This window comes from Misgurnus anguillicaudatus, chromosome 22 (assembly GCF_027580225.2).
Source record: "Misgurnus anguillicaudatus chromosome 22, ASM2758022v2, whole genome shotgun sequence".
NCBI lineage: Eukaryota > Metazoa > Chordata > Actinopteri > Cypriniformes > Cobitidae > Misgurnus > Misgurnus anguillicaudatus.
The window spans coordinates 47,134,188-47,153,496 of NC_073358.2; the positions used below are offsets into that span (position 1 = coordinate 47,134,188).

General features: G+C 38.9%; 1 protein-coding gene across 1 annotated transcript in view; it reads right to left on the reverse strand.

The window, feature by feature from the left end:
• pole (polymerase (DNA directed), epsilon) overlaps positions 1–19,309 on the reverse strand; it is a 47,390-nt gene that overhangs the window by 25,543 nt on the left and 2,538 nt on the right. The window contains exons 4-31 of the mRNA XM_055198448.2: positions 19,221–19,265; positions 19,045–19,137; positions 18,769–18,923; positions 17,150–17,294; positions 16,982–17,062; positions 16,765–16,872; positions 16,498–16,608; positions 16,216–16,301; positions 15,968–16,087; positions 12,831–12,963; positions 11,432–11,545; positions 11,108–11,320; positions 10,922–11,029; positions 10,683–10,811; positions 10,451–10,553; positions 9,701–9,847; positions 9,405–9,550; positions 6,714–6,862; positions 6,502–6,594; positions 6,255–6,399; positions 4,569–4,726; positions 4,072–4,267; positions 3,755–3,969; positions 2,792–2,894; positions 2,543–2,623; positions 1,402–1,524; positions 1,110–1,319; positions 803–1,015 (exon numbers count right to left, since the gene is read on the reverse strand). Of these exons, the coding sequence (XP_055054423.2) occupies positions 803–1,015; positions 1,110–1,319; positions 1,402–1,524; positions 2,543–2,623; positions 2,792–2,894; positions 3,755–3,969; positions 4,072–4,267; positions 4,569–4,726; positions 6,255–6,399; positions 6,502–6,594; positions 6,714–6,862; positions 9,405–9,550; positions 9,701–9,847; positions 10,451–10,553; positions 10,683–10,811; positions 10,922–11,029; positions 11,108–11,320; positions 11,432–11,545; positions 12,831–12,963; positions 15,968–16,087; positions 16,216–16,301; positions 16,498–16,608; positions 16,765–16,872; positions 16,982–17,062; positions 17,150–17,294; positions 18,769–18,923; positions 19,045–19,137; positions 19,221–19,265 (3,723 nt within the window). The remainder of the gene's footprint in view (positions 1–802; positions 1,016–1,109; positions 1,320–1,401; positions 1,525–2,542; positions 2,624–2,791; positions 2,895–3,754; positions 3,970–4,071; positions 4,268–4,568; positions 4,727–6,254; positions 6,400–6,501; positions 6,595–6,713; positions 6,863–9,404; positions 9,551–9,700; positions 9,848–10,450; positions 10,554–10,682; positions 10,812–10,921; positions 11,030–11,107; positions 11,321–11,431; positions 11,546–12,830; positions 12,964–15,967; positions 16,088–16,215; positions 16,302–16,497; positions 16,609–16,764; positions 16,873–16,981; positions 17,063–17,149; positions 17,295–18,768; positions 18,924–19,044; positions 19,138–19,220; positions 19,266–19,309) is intronic.

Sequence of the window (19,309 nt, forward strand, 5' to 3'; positions counted from 1 at the left end):
GGTATCTGAAAAAATAGTTCCACTATAGCAAATAACACGGATTGAAATCATACATTGTGCCAATATATTTGTTTTTAATCATCAACGAACACCACGAACCACTCGGTGAGTAGTACAGTTTTGAAAATGAACGTTAAGTGTTGTTTTAATGACATGTTTGTGCATGGTCATTGACTTCCATTCTGAAGCAGTCAAGAGACGCTTCTAAATGAGTCGAAAAGTCAAGACACGACCTATTGTCAAAATTTCTGTGTCCATCACTGTAGTTCATCCAAAACAAACCAGAAATGAGACTCAAAGTGTTAAATACCGGAATTATCCTTTAACTAAAAAGACAGGGTGACGCGGGAGCCAGGAAGTATATCGCTATTTGAAATACTGCCAAAGACGGCGTTACAGGGACGCAGGAAGTATGGCAAGGGAGACGCAGCTTCTCTTTCCCTTCTCAGGGAACAACAGCTACGTAACCGGAGACGTTTTCATGTGTCAAACACAACTATGCAAAAAAGCATGTATGGTATGAATGAACATTCGCATACAGAAGATATAAGCATTTAAAGCGAACAGTTTAGCATGTGTGCTTAAGAATTTTTATGATATTATTCTACACTACACAGGAAATAATATGGATTTTTTCCCCCTAGGAGCACTTTCAATGACCGGTATTTATGTATATATATTTTCAAAAACTTCCAAGGGCCTTGAATTTTTTTTAACCCAAATTCACAAACTTTCAATGATTTCAAGGACCCGTGGGAACCCTGACTTAAGCAAATAGGTTTGAAGCCAATCTCTGATTTACCTGAACAATTTGCCAGGGCATGTCTAGAATACTGCGGGCGGTTCTTCGCAAAAAGCTACCGAGCCCCGTTGTCGGTCCATCACGGATTACGCCGCCTCCTGTTGGCTGAGATTCTCCATCAACCAACCGTCGTCGCTTACGACGTTCCTTTCTCTGCCGAAGCTGCAGCTCCCATTTTTTCTTATGGTAACGGAGCCAGACAAGAATTTCCTCCTGTTCACATATACACATGTAACATCATTTAAAATAAATCCTCAACATTCTTTCATAAGTTGAAAGTTTCACGACGTTACACTTTCTGCATTACCCGACTGTTACCCATCGATGGCGGTGATCCAAGTATTTCTCTCCAAGACTGAGTGAGCTCCTGCTCTTGAGACTCGGCCTGACTGTCCCCTCCCTGAGAAATCCTCTTCCTCTTAGTGCTGATGAGTATGGCGGGCTGCAGGGGGCGCTGAGGAGCCCCAAAATCCTCCATATCAGGAGTATCACCTGCTGTAAGAGTTTGCTGAGCCACCTAAAACAGAAAGAAAAACCATCAGGTGTGTGCACAGACTCTGGAAGATGGAAAGCGAGTGTATGAATAGCTCTGATGGTACCTGTCTCTTTCCTTCGCTGGTAAAAAGCTCGCTGATCTTCTTCTGCTTGTAGATGTCATTCTTTTCCAGAAGTTTCTTATGAAGCCAGTCTGGATGGCGAACTCTGGGTACGGGGTTTTTAACCTGAACAAAAAACAACTGTGAGCTAAACACATGGTAAGATATGAAGGGCTCCCACACCTTAGTTAAATTCAAATTCAAGGACCTTTCAAGGACTTTCCAGGTCCAATACCCTTAAATTCAAAGACTAAAAGTGGGGACACATTTCAAGTGAGAGAAATCGTGTTATCTTTTAAGATCCATTGTTACAGTTCCCTTTTGAGGGAACTCGTGCTGCGTCACTGCGGTGACACTTTGGAAACGCTTCCAGGGGTAAGTGCGTCTGAATGTGTATATCAAATTCAACCAATGGTGAGGCTTAATGACAAAGACAGGGTGACGCAGGAGTCAGGAAGTATATCGCTAACTGAGTTATTGCCAAAGACGGCGTTACAGGGACGCAGGAAGTATGACAAGAGAGACGCAGCGTCTCGTTCCCTTCTCATGGAACAACAGTTACATACGTAACCCAAGACATTTCATGTGTCAAACACATCTATCGAAAAAAGCATTTTGGTATGAATCAACATTCGCATACAGAAGATATAAGCATTTAAAGTGAACAGTTTAGCACTTGTGCTTAAAGGTCTAGAATGTTTATGATATTATCCTACACTACACAGGGAATAATATGGATTTTTTCCAGAAAACGTCTTGTCTTGAATAAAATAGATTCAAGCACTTTCAATGACCTGTATCTATGTATTTATATTTTCAAAAACTTCCCAGGGCCTTGAATTATTTTCCCTAGATTCACAAACTTTCAAGGATTTCAAGAACCCGTGGGAACCCTGGTTATGACAAATCTTTGTTTGAAGGGCTATCTGGCCCTTCCCCTACCCCTCCACATAAAAGAAAACTGAGACATCTCTAGCCCTTCACGTAAATGTGCTAAACTAAGCGGTAGGGGAAAATGTACGGGTAAGGAGTAGAAATAGGATTGGGCCCAAGTGACTAACAAGTAAGTGACAAGTCTGACTGTTTGTCACTTCAACCCAACCATTGGTTTGAATGGTTGGTAAATAAAGAGACTTCAAATTACCTGTTGAAGAGCTGCAGGGATAGTGATAATCTTTTGAATGGCACTACCTAATCGCTCAATGTAGTAACTCCAGTCCAGAATCTAAAACAGTAGAGGAAGAAAAATAATAAATATGAATAAATTATATACCATTTAAACATAAAAACAAAAATAAAGCATTCCAGCTGAAAACAAGTTGGTTTATGCTTTTGGCACATGCTTTTATCCATGATTTGGAATTGATTTACAAAAAACATTCAGAGTACTCACAGATCTAATGTCCAGATCATGAAGGCTGGGCATCTTCAGCCATTTGCGAAGAAAATGCTTTTTAACACTTTCCTCAGCCTGGAAAATGGCCAAAGGGATCGCCCTGCATAAGCAAACACAGCAAGAATTGAAGTCAGAAGGGATACGGACTACTGGCACATCCGGGAACTTGACTGTAAATTTCGTCACCGCCCCTATTTGGGGGATAAAAAAGCAGCCCTTCCATTGACTTCCATTCAAAATAGCCGAACAAAGCAACGTTTTTACACAGCCGGCAGGCGTAAATAACTTATGAAATCACTCAGATTAAACATGTCGAGTATTTATCTGTCCACCCTGCCTGCCATAGAGCCCGAAAGATACATTAACACATTTAATTTGGTCAATATAAAAACATGTCCCTTTCATTCTCACAGCGTCAGACTCGATGGAAAACTGCACTCATTACTCTAAATATAAAGACATAATAAATAAATACTAAGTAACTTTCAAATACGAAGTAAAATCATTCACTGTCTTCCCTGTTGACTCGATGAGGTACGAGTAAATGTCTGGGTAAGACACCTCTGGCCAATAGGGAGCGTTGTTACACAAATTTGATGCTGGGAGAATGAAAGGGACATGTTTTTATATTGACCAAAATCAAATGTGTCAATGGATCTTTTGCGCTCTATGGCAGGCAGGGTGGACAGATAATTACTCGACATGTTTAATCTGAGTGATTTCATAAGTTATTTACGCCTGCTGGCTGTGTACGAAGGTTGCTTTGTTCCGCTATTATGAATGGAAGCCAACGGAAGGTCTAGTCTGATTTCCCCCAAAAGTGGGCGTGAACCTGTTCAGAGACATTCTATGACGTTGCGCCGGTTGTGCGTATTAAAGTATAAAAATTTTTTTACTTTCATCATTATTATTATTTTTGGACCCTGGTATAATACATGATGTCATCTGACGTCCATTCACCTCTCTGTAACAGGCGAGCCCTCTGGCTTGCGAGAGATGACATATCGACAGCTGAGGCCGGCGTCTTTAACCATCTGATCTCCGAGAAACTCTGCAAGACGCTTGGCCGTACTGATAGACGTGGATTTCTGTTCACCGTAATCTTCCAGTTTACGGGACATTGAGCGGTTTTCCGAAATGAGCTCGAACAACTCGGCATCTGGCATGTTAGCAGCCTTGGAGAGAACACACATTAGCATTTGTTAATATTCAAACTTTACGTAAAAGCACATGATTACATCCGAGGAAAGCAAGTATTGGGTTATATTTTATTATACCTTGCTGTACAGTACATCGAGCCAGTAGTCGGCCACTTTAGCCACAGACGCGTACACCTCTTCTAGCGTTGTGCCTTTCAGAAAAGCCTCAAACACAGAAGACTGAAAGATCTTGATGAGCTGAAGTTCACCTCTTCTCTTCACCTCAAAACCCTTCAGTTCAGCCAGCGATCCATCCTCATTAAACACTGCGTATCTGAGGAAAGGTAACAAATGAATGAAGCAAAGAGATAAAATGCATAAATCATTCATGAGTTATTTTGTCGATGCTGGTATCCAATGCAACATGAAGTACACTCATTGCACAGATTTCCCCAGCAAGCTTCGAAGTCGAACCAGTAATGTTTCAATTGCCAGTGCACCCCCCTACATCACATAACTGGTCAACATATGAACTGGTCCATATGATATGATGTGCTTACATACTGTATATGCAATTAATGCTTTAATAAAGGTCCTTTCAACAATGTGAATGCATAGATTGTTTCTTCTCGCACCTCTTCTTCAGCTTCTTGCCTTCTTCTTTAGAGGCAGGTAGGATCATAGCCAGGTATGGCCCATCGACCTCAAAGAAGATGCTGTTCTCAGCTCTGGTCTCATATGTTAGAGATGCTGAGTCCACCAGCTCCTGGTATTGATGATTGGTAAAGCCCTCCTAATTCAAGAAAGTTTAAAACAGGATGTTTTGTTGTTCTTGCATTTAAAACCACTTTTAACAATCTTTTCATCTATTACCTATCTTTCAAATTAAATATAAGGAAACTTGCAAATATTGGCGCTTTACCATTGCATAGTACCCCACGGTTTGGGTCAGGTCGGGTCAGCTCACCTCACTTTGGCATGGTTAATTTTTCCACCGAGTTTAGTAACACTTCGAAGTGGGAGGGATTATAGGCGTGTCATTATATTTGCGCTACCTACTGCTGCGACATCATACAAGTGAGAGCGTCGTTGTACATTTCCATACATTCATTTATTTCTCAGTCCGCCACAAATTAAAATTGACCACCACAAATAGATGTTTGCACATCTCGTTTATCACTACAGCTGTCTCACATGATGTTTTTGTACAAACACCCGTGGCGTCGGTCGAGCCGCTCCGCTGAGCCTCATTTGAGTTGCATTTAAGCAAATATGCGGACGTGCGCGTCGCAAATGTGCCACCACAAACTGCAAGTCTGGAAAAAAAATGTTGTGTGTTCCTGATTCACAACCTGTGGATGTTTTTCCATCGCTAAAAGGGAGTTTGGAAACTTACAGCAAAGCACAGATGACAACAGGTTTACTCGAGACAGCGCAAGCTAGCATGCAGGTAAAGCTAATCTTTTACATTATAGCGATGACGCTGGTAGTGACGATTCTCTCAGACCAATCAGTGATCTACAGTTTTTTTCACGTCACGTTTTGTTTTAGCTCCGGTCGCTTGGAACCCCGACTGAAGTGGTACAAAAAAAAAAAAAGTATTGATACTACAACTGAACCCAGTGAAAAAGCTCCCAAAAGTAAGCTGACCCGACCCAAACCAAACCATGGGGTACTATGCTATGGAAAAGGCCCATATGTGACCCTGGACCACAAAACCATCATAAGTTTCACGGGTATATCTCTAGCAATAGCGAACAATACATTGTATGATTCAAAATTATAATTTTTTCTTTTCTGCGAAAAATTTGGTATCAAGTAAAGATCATGTTTCGTAATATTTTGTACATTTCCTACCGTAAATATATAAAAACTGTTTTTTTGTATGCAGCAAAATCATGAGCAAAATTGTCCAGAAACTCGCCTACAAACTACTCATTGGTAGCAGCTGAGATTTCCCATTCAAGTTTGGTTTTTATGTAAAAGCTTACAAGTTCCCCATTCAGTCCACAACGTCATTACAGTGGTGAGCCAATAGAGAGCGCTAAAAATCAACCTTTTCATTAGTAATAACGCGTTGTGAAGGACATTATTTGGACTTTAAATTCAATTTTAAAAATGTAGATCAGATTCCAGATCTTTGTATCTCAGCCAAATATCTGTCCTACACCCTAGCACACATCAATGGAAAGCTTATTTATTTAGCTTACGGATGATGTACCTCAATAAAAAAAAGGATCCTTACGACTGTTTTTGTGGTCCAGGGTCACATATGGCATATACTGAAGCTGACCGCCTAAAAATAATGCACAATAATTCACCTTGACCATGATATTGAGCATGGCTCCTGGATAACTAATGGTCACTTTAGGTTTCTTCTCATTGGTAGACTTGATGACAAAATTCTCAGGAAAGGTGTTGGGAAGGACGCACCAGATACCATCAGTGTCCAGCTCCAGAGGTCTCCTAGAGAAGCAAAGGATCAGATTAACCGATAAAATACTGGAGTGTAAATAAAACAACTCTGGAATATTTTTATGGGCTTGAAAGGTAATGTATAAGTCTAACCCGATCTGCTCAATTAACTCTCTGGCCTGAGTGATAATGTTGGCTCCAGTGAAACACACGATCCCTGCCATCTCCATCGAGTACCAGCGAGCCCTGAGGAACACAGAATGAGACATCAGGTTAAACAGGAATAAGGAACCAATCAAAGACTCAAATTAGTCGAATTAGATGATAAAGTACATAAAAGGATTAAGAAGCTGATAGTTCTGTACCCTTTTCTCATGACGTATCCGTAGAAAGAGTTAAGAATGCATTTGTGTGCCAGTTGCAGAGACTCGTAGAGAATCTCCATGTTCTTACAGCGCTTCACCTCTGCTGCGTCACCGCTATCCTGAGCTGAAGACAGCTTCTTCTTCCAGACCTGCGCCAAGAAGAGAGAGACAAATGAGTTAAACTGAACTCAATTGAGTAGGGCAACCTATTAACCGTCTTACGGCATTGCCCTGAAGTCCAGTGAGAGGGGCACAATTATATTTAAGCATGGGTCTCCAACCCAGTTCCTTTAAGTCATGTTAGAAAAAAATTTATCAGAGTGAATACATAGTTGCATCATGCTTGGCATATGTTTGATTGTAAAAACTGGAAATCCTCTAGAACAGAGGTCCCCAACCACCGGGTCGCGACCCAGTACTGGGTCGTGGACAAGTTGCCACCGGGTCGCAAGAACGTCCCGAAAAAAATTTGTATAATAGCCACGTGATAGCTTAATCAGGTATTTTGTACTTTAAGAGCCGACTACAAATAACATCGATCATTTCCACTTTTGTACAGAGCCGCGCCTCTCTCTTTTTCTCCGCCTCTCTCTCTCTCTCTACCAGTGCATCAGCGATCACATTGCTGTCATTAGAGTTTGAGCATACAGTACTTCTAAAACACAATCGATCAAAGAATTGCGGAGGTATGACTTTATGAATCATTTGCAAATGTACGTCGCAATGATGTACATATGCGGAGACGTTCAACTGTGTGACAGCGCAAATGACTGAAAAGTAATTATTTTATTCTTCTTTAAAACAACTTCAGAATTATCCATCGATCGTACCACCATGATCAAAATAAACTATTAGGGTAATAATATTTTAACAGCTACACTTTAAACGTAAGTTTGAAAGGAACTTAAACTTGTCAATCATCATTAATCATGGTAAACGTGAGTCTCCGTGCCTCTGCGCCCAGCCGAAATTCTTCTGGCACTCTCCTCCTTCACTGCATTTTTCTTCTCTTCTGTTACTTGGAATTGGGTCTCGAGCCCGACCAAGATTCGAGCTGCCTTCGAGAACCGCAAGCCAAGTTCGTTTAGGTTCCATTAATTATTAAGACTAAATGGGCAGACAAACTAAAACAATGAAAGTAAAAAACAATCCGCCAAAATATGGTTTTACACATCTATAGAAAATATACTATAGCCTAAATAAAGCAATTATTAATTTTCCTAATGCATGGTTGTTATCTTTACTTCCGTTTAAAACGTACATTTCGAAAAGGAGGATTTTCAGCACGGTTGAACAGCAACTCAGCGACACCAACCCCCCACACACAATCTCACCCCCCCCCAGTCCGCGAATTTTTTTAAAAGCTGAAACCGGTCTGTGGTGAAAAAAAGGTTGGTGACCCCTGCTCTAGAAAGCCTCTGATTTTTAAGTGGAATTTAGGGCAGGGGCCAGAGCCCTAGAAAAACTCTACCAATCTTTTATTAGGGATGCATATCAATTAATCGCGATTAATCTATAGCAGAATAAAAGTTTTTGTTTACATCATCATATATGAGTGTGAATTGTGTATAATAACTTTGTATAAATAAATGCACACACATGCATGTATATACTTAAGAAATGTTTACATGTGTATATACATTTGTATATTTATGTATCATTTATATTATATTTAAATTCTTAATATATAAATATTATATATTAATAATTTTTTAAATATATACATTAATGTGTTTGCATTTATCTATACAAAGTTATTATACGCAGTTCACACACATATAGGATGATGTTAACAAAAACTTTTATTCTGCTATAGATTAATCACGAACAATTGATATGCATCCCTAGGTATAATACAATGCGTTCGCGTGGTTTATGATTCAAAAATGTGACGGCAGAAATGTGATGCTCCTTACCATGTTAGAAAGATTCGCTCACAATGCAATACTAACAGGAGTTAACTTACAAGCTGAGTCCAAAGTGAGAAGAATTATTATAATTATCGGTCTTGTCTACATCACCAATCCCAGGAAGTAAATTGTTGCCTACAATCTGTGTGTTTGTTGTAGTCCAAGAAAAGAGATTTACGTTGGAGATGATAACTTGCGTCATGGTTTACTTTGGGTGTTATACCTTTTGCATATCGTTAACATGTACTAATATACACTTATAGACCAGTTCAAAAGATGCAAACAACACTGGTCCAGAAGCACTTCCTGTTTCCGTTTTTTAACACTAGATAAACGTTGGGATAAAATAAACCAACAGAACATATAAACCTGAATTAACTGAAGTTAAACAAACATCTTAAAGATAATAATATATGTAAAATAAAAAAATAACTGTCACAAACTGTAACAGGAAGTGTTTCTGGACCACTGTTGTTTACATCATTTGAACTGGTCTATACACCAAACGAAATGTCCAAATAGCCACACATATTACTAATTATGAAATACATTTTTGATATATTTACGGTAGGAAATTCACAAAATATCTTCATGGAACATGATCTTTAATTAATATCAAAAAGTTTTTGCCATTAAAATATACCCGTGCTATGACTATGTCCAGGGTCATAAATGGCAAAAAGAAAACATACTTTAGCCAAATATGCACATTGTAAGCCCTGATGAATTAACAGCTTTACTATAAAGGGCTCCTTCTATCATACTGTACTGAATCCAGTACCTTGTGAAGTCCTTTGAACTCATATCGCCGGTCTCTGAAAGCTCGAACCGTGTCGACGTAAAATGAGTTCTCTCTTTGACAGATGGTAGTGACTCTTTCCTCCAGTCTGGTCAGATGAACTTTCTTGTACGCTTTTCTGCAGTAGTCTAGGAAAACAGACGACACAGTGAGACAAAGGCCATTCATCAAACAGCTGTCCTCTCAATTTTTGTTAAATTTATAACTATTCCTGATATACAAAAATTTCGAAGTTCAGAGTAAATCAAGACCTAGTTCCTTGCAAAAAGTTTGCTTACCTCCCAATCGCTTCTTTTCATGTCGTGCCTGTTCCTCTCGATTGAGCGCGTGGAAAGCACGGGGAGGACCGTTAGGAAAGAGAGGTGGGAATTTCTCAGACTCCAGCTGTTGCTGAATGCGATGAAACTCACTCCGACTGGCTGGCACTAATAGGAAAGTAAGTTCATTAATACACATTTCATAACTTAAAGTGCTTTACAAAACCATGTATGGTGGGTAAATAATTATCATAATTCTTATATTAAAACAGATTTAAAGGGGACATTTCACAAGACTTTAAGATGTCAAATAAATCTTCGGTGTCCCCAGAGTACGTATGTGAAGTTCTAGCTAAAAATACCATATAGATAGTTTATTATATCATGTTAAAATTGCCACTTTGTAGGTTTGAATAAAAATGTGCCGTTTTGGGGTGTGACCTTTTAAATGCAAATGAGCTGATCTCTGCACAAAATTGCAGTGCCATGGTTGGATAGTGCTTAAGGGGTGGTATTATCCCCTACTGACATCACAAGGGGAGCCAAATTTAAATGACCTATTTTTTCACATGCTTGCAGAGAATGGTTTACCAAAACTAAGTTACTGGGTTGTTCTTTTTCACATGTTTTAGGACGATTAAAGCACTGGGGACCCAATTATAGCACTTAAACTGGGAAAAAGCCAGATTTTCATGATATGTCCCCTTTAATGTTTGTTACACATGTATTAACACAACCCAAAAAAGATGACACAAAATTAAAATGACATACTTATCTCGCCTCTCCACTGCCATGTCATTCTGCGCTGACAGTTTGCACCCGGCTTATTAAAATCACAAGCAGCACACGTCGCTTCATCCACCATTGCAGAGGGCTGGACAGACAAAAGAAAACTAATTAGCATTAGCCTAACTTCATTTATTAACAGAGCTCAAGTGGAAAAACATGGCACTAGCAATATGGATTACAGTATGAACTATTTTAGAAACTAAAATGAATGTACCTGTAGCCTGTTGGTGAGGATGATATTGGGGTACATGGCCCCTACATCCAGATGGTAAATAAGAGGGCACTCGATTCTGTTGGGCACTTCCTTTAGAGATATCAGCTTCCTCTTTATCTCCTCACACACCTAAACAAATAACATTATGTCGCATAAGTGTCGCATGACACTTTATGACAACCCATCTGTGTATTCACAGAAAATTGCACATAAACATTACACAAATGACTCGGACTGACCTCATTAAAGTTGGTGACCTGCTCGAGAGGAATATTCTCCTCTTCCTCAATGGCGTGACGAAGAGTTCTCTCCACCCTCTGAAGCAAGAAGTCAAATGCAGCTGGATTCTGTCGAAAAAACATTTGGTACAAACATCATGCATAAACAACAGTTTAAACTAAATGAAACTATTTTGAGCTAGTTACCATTTTAAAACGGCAGGGAATGTCGCTGCGGAAAACTCCAGATTCCAGAGCCTCTACGTGGCCGCCAACGTACGTCTCAGAGTCGAGAACATGACCGTCCTCTGTCAGCTTGTTAAACACCTGCTCCTGTTTGTTTGGGAAGACGATGTTGACGTGGAACGCCTGAACCATCAGCAGGGCTTCACACAGGGTCCCAGAACCTTTCCGCAATACCTGGTTTGTGAACACATTTGCATGTCCACACAACGAAATACAATTTTTTGTATTATTTATTTTTCTGGTCTGGTAATAATAAACTGAACAGGATTTAGCAGTAATACAAACCTCATCAGGTTCCATAGGTATAATGGTGCAAAGGGCAAAAATGAAGGGATGAACATATTTCATGTAAAGGTAATATGTGGCCACAGCGTCAGACACAGAGTAGGTGGCCAGAGTCTGCAGAAAAAAATAATAATAAAAGTTAAAACATTTGCACAATAAAATTTCTTTAAATTCTAATGTTACATCTTTCCAGGCGCACCTATTAATATTCAGCAGGAGATACGGCAATGCAAGGTGGAATATTTATTTATTCATCAGGATTTGATTGGAGCACAAAAAAATTAACACTTTCCCCACCATTGACGAGTTAACTTGTCAATCAAGAGAAAATGATTCCCTGCCAATGACGAGTTTTTCCAGCAAACCATATTTCTGCTATTATCTACCAGATGGCGCTCTTATCCAACTTATAAAACCTTATTTAAAAAAATTGATGAACCCCTAAGGTCAAACAGTTCAAACTACGTGTATGTATCGCTCTGAATCGGATCTCTATCAAAAGACCTTTACAAAAATGCAATTATCTCAGCTTTTTTCAAAATTTGGTATTTTTAAAGAAACCTACCTATATTTGAGAGGTGATAAAAAGAGAACAAATGAAGGTAGAATTAAACTTTTTTTGTTTGAAAGCAGAGGGTCTGTTCTTTCATTTGATATATTGTATGTTTATATATTTAATTAACATTTTCTGGAAAGCATTAAACTTTTGTGAAAATCATAAAAATGCCGGTGTTGGCTGCCAACTTTTTTTAAAACGCTGGTGGGGAAAGAATTAATTATGATTTAATTGGTTTTTCCCCACTTGTTCAGACTTGGTTACACAGCAGCAATTAACATTTTTCAATGACTTATATGATACTTTTAATTCTGTTGCCAAAATCTACTTTTGAAAGAAATATGCCAAAATTATATATTGACACAGTTATTAAATATTGTTGATAAAGGGTCAGATTTACAAAACAGGATGAATTAGTTTTAAGCAATTACAAAAAACACGCCAATAGGAGTGGAAATTTATGCTGATGCAAATTAAAAAACACAGGCACAACATCTCATTTCCATAATGACCAATGTCATTTAAGACACACATTTTTGGGGGCGTTACACAATAGTGCACGTACCAGTAAATTGGCGAGCGCAAATGTTAGTAAATCATGTTGTGTAATTCATTTAAATACGCTCCTCCGATAAATTTTGCATCTGAAAGGGAAACTCCTACAAATGCACATGCAATAAGATTAGTTTCATAAATAACTGTCCGTGTTAATTTTTCCCTGCATGTCTTTAGTAAATCCTGACAATAGTTTTTAAATGGCAAAAGGCGCATGTTAGTAAATCTGTCCCAAGTGTTTGATATAAAAAGATGTCAGTAGAAAGAACTGATGAGTGTGAAAGTCACCTGCGGTTCTTCAGTAGCCATGCGGCACATCTCCTCTGGGTCCAGCTCAACGGGGTCATAACTTAACTTGGCTTTCGCTGCAGCCTTCAGATTATGACTTCCTACAGGCAGGTAACTGTCTCTTTTTACCCACCTGAGTCAGAGAGAGGATGAGACAGGAGTACGATTACTAATGTACAGATGTATAGTCATTAAAACCCATACAAAGGGCAAAGGGTCTATTTGTTTAGACACACATATTTTATTAATATAGCTGTGAATACAATCTACAAATTATAACCTTATATACATTTAAAGGTGCACTGTGTAACTTTTAGGAAGATCTCTTAACAGAAATGCAATATAACATACATAACTATATTATCAGTGGTGTATAAAGACCTTAGAAAATGAACTGTATTGTTTCTATGACCTTAGAATGAGCCGTTTTTATCTACATACACTGTTTGTCCCCTTATATGGAAGTTGCCATTTTGCACCGCTAGGTTTCTACAGTATCCCTAAATGGACAAACTGCTCTACAGTGCCATTTCGTCACTACATTGTCTCAGGTGACATCATGTTTGTCCTTTGGTGGCTACCGTAGCATCACTTTGTGTTTTGAAAGGGAGGGGTGAGCTGTGGACTGAGCCATTTGTTGTTTTTTCTTCCAGTACCTTCTGTTTTGTAATAAAATTTTTCTGTACAGCTGCTTTGCAACTTTGCAAAATCTTAAAAGCGCTATAAAAATAAATAATTGAATATATTACACACTGAATTAAATTTATTTTAGGTTTTTATGGAACATAGGGTTAATGGATATTTAATTGCCAGTGTTGACATCTACATAGCCTATAGACCCCTTCACGGTTCACGTCACAGGCTGTTCCCACTGCGCATGTCGGGGTCAGAAAAGTCATTACAGCAGATTGAGTTGCGTATTATTCGTTATCGTCAAAAATGCCTACTTACGTCGTGGGCTGTGAAAATCGCACGAGGTCTTCCGTTAAGTTTTCGCGATTCATGCAGAATCTCAAAAACAAAAAAATACAACATCTGCGTCTGCAAGCAATTAACGTGCAGACTGGGACAATGCAAAGATCAAAGAGGCTTGTGTTTGTAGTGCTCACTTCATTTGAGGTAAGTCATCATTTTTCAGCACTGTTAGATTAAATTATAAAGCCTAAATGGTATAAACAGTTCGACCCCGTGCTGCGCGCGCACCCGATTGTCATTCAATGTTTACAAACCTTGAAGGGGTCTATTGCCCATATCAGACCTGCCAACCTTGGAAATTTTTTTTGAGTAGCAACTTACCGCAGCGGCGCGGCGCGAGGTCAGGCACATTTGCTGATCAGTAGTGATTGAGTTCACATGCTTACTTATGACTTATTACTACAACTTATTACTAAGCAAATTGTTCCCACTCACCACCATATCTAGTCTTTCAACATACAAGTAGTATGAAGAACTCATTTAATGAAAAGGCAACCTCCAAAAATATGCCTATTAAACAATATGCTTATGGCATATGTCTTAAATACATGGGACATTATAAATAACAAAGAATCAACAAATAGCATGCTATGTCCTTGCTTTATATTCCAGCAGGCACGTTGACATGAACCTCTAATGGGGCACAGCAGGCCTACCACTACTTTTTCTTTAACATACCTAACATGAACAGTATTAAAAATTTTAATGCATAAATGCCATGTTCGCAAATGTGCATTCTACAGTACTGATGATAATGAGTCTTTTACACAAATTTACAATAACATTACTTAGCTGCTACTACAATAAAAAACATATGTGGATGATCCTTTTGTGTATTTTATCAGCATAGTGTTTAAACCTGCTGAAAAAACAGCATAAACCAGCATGATTCCCATGCTGGTTTAGCTGGTGGACACCAGCATACAGCACCAAAACACAACATGGTCTTGGTGGTGCTGGTATGTATGCTGATGATGACCACCAGCCAAACCAGCACCAAATCATCATGAGAATTAAGCTGGTCCATGCTGGTCACCAGCAAACCAGCAACAAAACACAACATATGCTGGTCTTGCTGGTATACTGCTTTTTTTTCAGCAGTGATGCCAACTGTTTATGTAGTGTCCTAAAGTAGATCTAGTGAACTAAACAGTAATGTCATATCTGACAATACAGAACAGTACACAAACATTGATTTTCTCAGCAATAATGCAAACCTCTATACTTGGTTTTGACTGGCTGAGCATATAGTTTGTTTTACCTCCCTCATCATCTATACTTTCTGCTTCTATTTCCCTGCTCTGCAGGAGCCAGTAACAATCGAGTAAGAATAAGATTGATATTATTTAGAAACGTACTTTTGTTTTGTCATGTTTTCTCGCGTGCCTCACATCACATGCTCTTCTGAGTGAGCGGCGGCAGAGTGCTACAAAAAGTAAACACAGAGGCTCCGCTCGCGCCAGTTTGTCTTGTGGGACTGCAACGTGTTTACAAGCGTGAATTACGGTTCATATAGCTCAGTTTTTTGGCGCTATTAACAATGTAAATGAATATACTGGCAAATAAAGTAAAAACTTAAACTTGAGGCACAACATAGGACACTGGGTACAACAGATTTACACTGGGGCACGTACAAGAGTAAAAGGCGTCTAGACGCCCCTGGTTGGCAGGCTTATTACAATGGATCCAATTCACAATTCCCATACCCTGCCCATTTACCTTTAAAAACGGTGTTTAGAACCATCCTCCCTTGTAAAACAAGTCACAGTATGAAGATGGACTGGGATGAAAAACAATTTCGTTATTTTCGTTATTCGCTTCGACGGCTCCCCGCTCTCCGCTTTGAAGAGTTTAAAACTAGCGCTATGATTGGTCGACGTCGTCTTTTACCAACAGGTTGCTGCCCAATGCGGTTACACAGATAGACGAGTTGCCTAGTGCGCAAATGCACAGACAGTTTAACTCAAAGCCACCAAAGCCTTTTCGCGTATTTTGAAGTGACAAATCGTAGCAGCGTAGTTTGATGTCTAAATGCGTATCTGTTACGCAAAATGCGTAAAGGTTGGCAGGTCTGCCATATACATAGGTCATATATTTGCCAATTATTCAGACAGGCCAAAAATGACATTTTAACTGTAAGAGCACATTTTAGCTACTGTTACCTGAGGCAGTCCATATGAATGGCCTGGCTGGCTTTATACTCCCCCTGATTGTCCTTCTGGAAGCCAATCTCTCGATACATATTCAGGCCGTGCTGGGCCGCCCGAGTCTCCACAAAAGGCCTGAGGACAATGAGTCACAAATTAACCACAGCACAAACTATTCGTAGATACATAAGGATAAAATGAAGGCTGCCAAAAAAAAAATTAATACGCCATTATTAAAGGCAATTTAACAAATCACATCCTACCAGTCAAAGAAGTCTCCATTGTAAGTGACAAAGATGGTGGGCTTGGTCTCATGGATGTGTTCAAACCATCTCTGGATGAGAGATGCCTGGAGGAAGACAGAAAGATTAGGGCTACTACAGGAACACCAATATTTACTAAACTAAAGAAGCTCGGTACCAAAAACCAAACACAGGAAAAATAAAACAAGGCAAGCTCCCTTAAACCAATAAAAGTATAGAGATTTTTTTTAAATATAACATTACACGCAAAATAAAAAGATATACATGCTTTTTGAAACTAACCTCATCAGGTTCATTAAATATAGTGAAGGGACCCTCATACTCAGGTTTTGGGGTGAACTCAAAATCTTCAATGTCCTCTGAGACAATTTCTCTGTTTGTGATGAGAAAGCCCTGGAAAAATACATAAATGTACACTATAAACCAGACTATGTATTAAACATAATAAAGCTGATGCACAAATATTGTTACAGCTATAGTATGTCATGATTAACCCTCACCAGGCAAACAAATAGCTGCATATAGTACAAAAAAAGCCATGTGCACTACCTGTCCATCTATCATGTATGAGATCATCATGATCTGGTCCGTTTCAGCATCAGGGAACTTTAGTGGAAGCTTGGTGGTCTCAATATCGAAGGCCAAAACAACAGGATCCTTAGAGATGAAGAAAACATTGTCATGTCATTATTCATAATAAATCCCATAAAAAAGTTCTTCCCTGTCTCTTTGAAGGACTCAGAAAAGCGTCTGATAATATACTTACAGGTCTTTCCACAAGATCATCCCTGCGCACAATCTCAGGAGGATAAGCACTTCCTCTGTACCGTACATTATACCAGTGAGCCTATAAATAAATAAAATACAAATCAACACAACCGATTTAATTGTAATTAAAATGTAAAAAACTTCATGATCAGTCCAGAATCCTCACCACATGAATCTTAAGGTCAATGGCTACACGAACGTGATAAGGCACATCATATTCTCGCATATCTACGATGTTGTCGAGCTGCTCAGTCATCTTCTTTGAGGAAACAACTTCATCCTCCGTCACAACACTCCCACCAACCAGAGCACTGTGATATGAAGAAGAGACGCAAAGTTGATTTTGTGATCAAATCACACACGATTTACAGCTCAATGTTCAATTACTGTACTACCGATAACGATAGATACCGATAGTTTTGCTCTTAGCGATAGATTTAAAGTATTATGTTCTTAAATCTCGCAACTGCTAAGCATACCAAAGAAGCCAATGATCGACAGTGAGAAAAATTGCTTTATCTGCCGATACCGATTTTAGACCGATATATCGGTGCATCCATCACATTACTCCGACCTACCAGAGCACTGTGATATGTAAAAGAGACCCCAAGCTGCTTTTGTGATCAAAGTACACCTGATCAACAGCTTAATATTCACTTAGAATAACATCTACTAATACCAAGTTTAGATTTTACTGCTTGTTTCAAATTATTATGTTCTGAAATCCTAGAACTACACAGCTTACAAACGATACAAGCCAATGACCGATAGAGAGAAAAATTGCTTTATCTGCCGGTACCGATTATAGGCCGATATATCAATGCATCCATCACATCACTTCCATCAACCAGAGCACTGTGATATGTAGAAGAGAACCCAAGCGGTTTTTGAGATCAAAGTACACCTGATTAACAGCTCAATATTCACTTAGAATAACATCTACTAATACCAAGTTTAGATTTTACTGCTTGTTTCAAATTATTATGTTCTGAAATCCTAGAACTACACAGCTTACAAACGATACAAGCCAATGACCGATAGAGAGAAAAATTGCTTTATCTGCCGGTACCGATTATAGGCCGATATATCGGTGCATCCATCACATCACTTCCATCAACCAGAGCACTGTGATATGTAGAAGAGAACCCAAGCGGTTTTTGAGATCAAAGTACACCTGATTAACAGCTCAATATTCACTTAGAGTAACATCTACCGATACCGATAATTTAGATTTTACTGCTTGTTTCAAATTATGATGTTCTGAAATCATAGAACTGCACAACTTACAAAGGATACCAATGTCCAATAGTGGGGATTTTTTTTTTTTTAATCTGCTGATACAGATTAAAAGGCAGATGCATCCCTAAATATAATAATAATAGTTTCACACTCAACACTAAACTTAAAAGTCGCCATGAAACGGGAGTGGCGATTGTCTTATTGTCCCTTTAGTGACGTATATCCGACTGAAGCGGCTTCTGAAATGAAAAAAGGTAGGGCTGGACTTGAATTCATGCTTCGGGAACTGATTGTATCGATTGTATCGAGTTGGGACATGTTGCTATTTGTTAATCGGTGCAATCTTTTCCCGGACACTGCTCACCTGCCATACCATATGACCGGAAGTAAAAAGAGGAGGGTAGGAGAGTTGCGTTTTTGATTAAAGATTATGAGGCCACAATTGACACAAGTCATTTGTAAAAAAAAAAATACCACAATATTCCACAACAAATGACAGTTTTTCATTTCAATTTCATTGCAACTTTAACCAGACACAGTAAATACCTGGATAACATGCTGGTATAAGCATCATTGGACTTCTCTCTTTCCCTGTTCTTACGGACAGCAGGCGAGATCTCTCGTTTCACTTTCATGAGGTCATCCAGTGTGTTGAAGGACAGTTTGATGTAGTTTCTCTTCAGTCCCACAAGATGATTTGGCTTTGAACACGCACAGAAACAAGATTGACCAAATGAAGTCATGCATGCATTGATACAGACATTGTTATAAGTCATGGTAATGAATTATTTAATAGTTTTAACACATGACAACTTTTCTTACCAAATCTAAATCTTCCTTAGGGACAATTTCGAGCTTTGCCACTTTCCCTTGGAACTTCTTTGACAGGAAGGAGATGACCTCTCTCTCACAGTTCTTTCCCAAACATATAAATAGATATTTAATCCATCTATTTGTCTATACTCAAAAATGTTTCCGTAAAAAACCTTAAAACTTACCTTTTTAGTTGCTACATAAAAATATGGCTTATAGGGTAGGGCAACCTGTGAGGACAAAAAGGTATTATATTTAAGTGGAAGAAATAAAC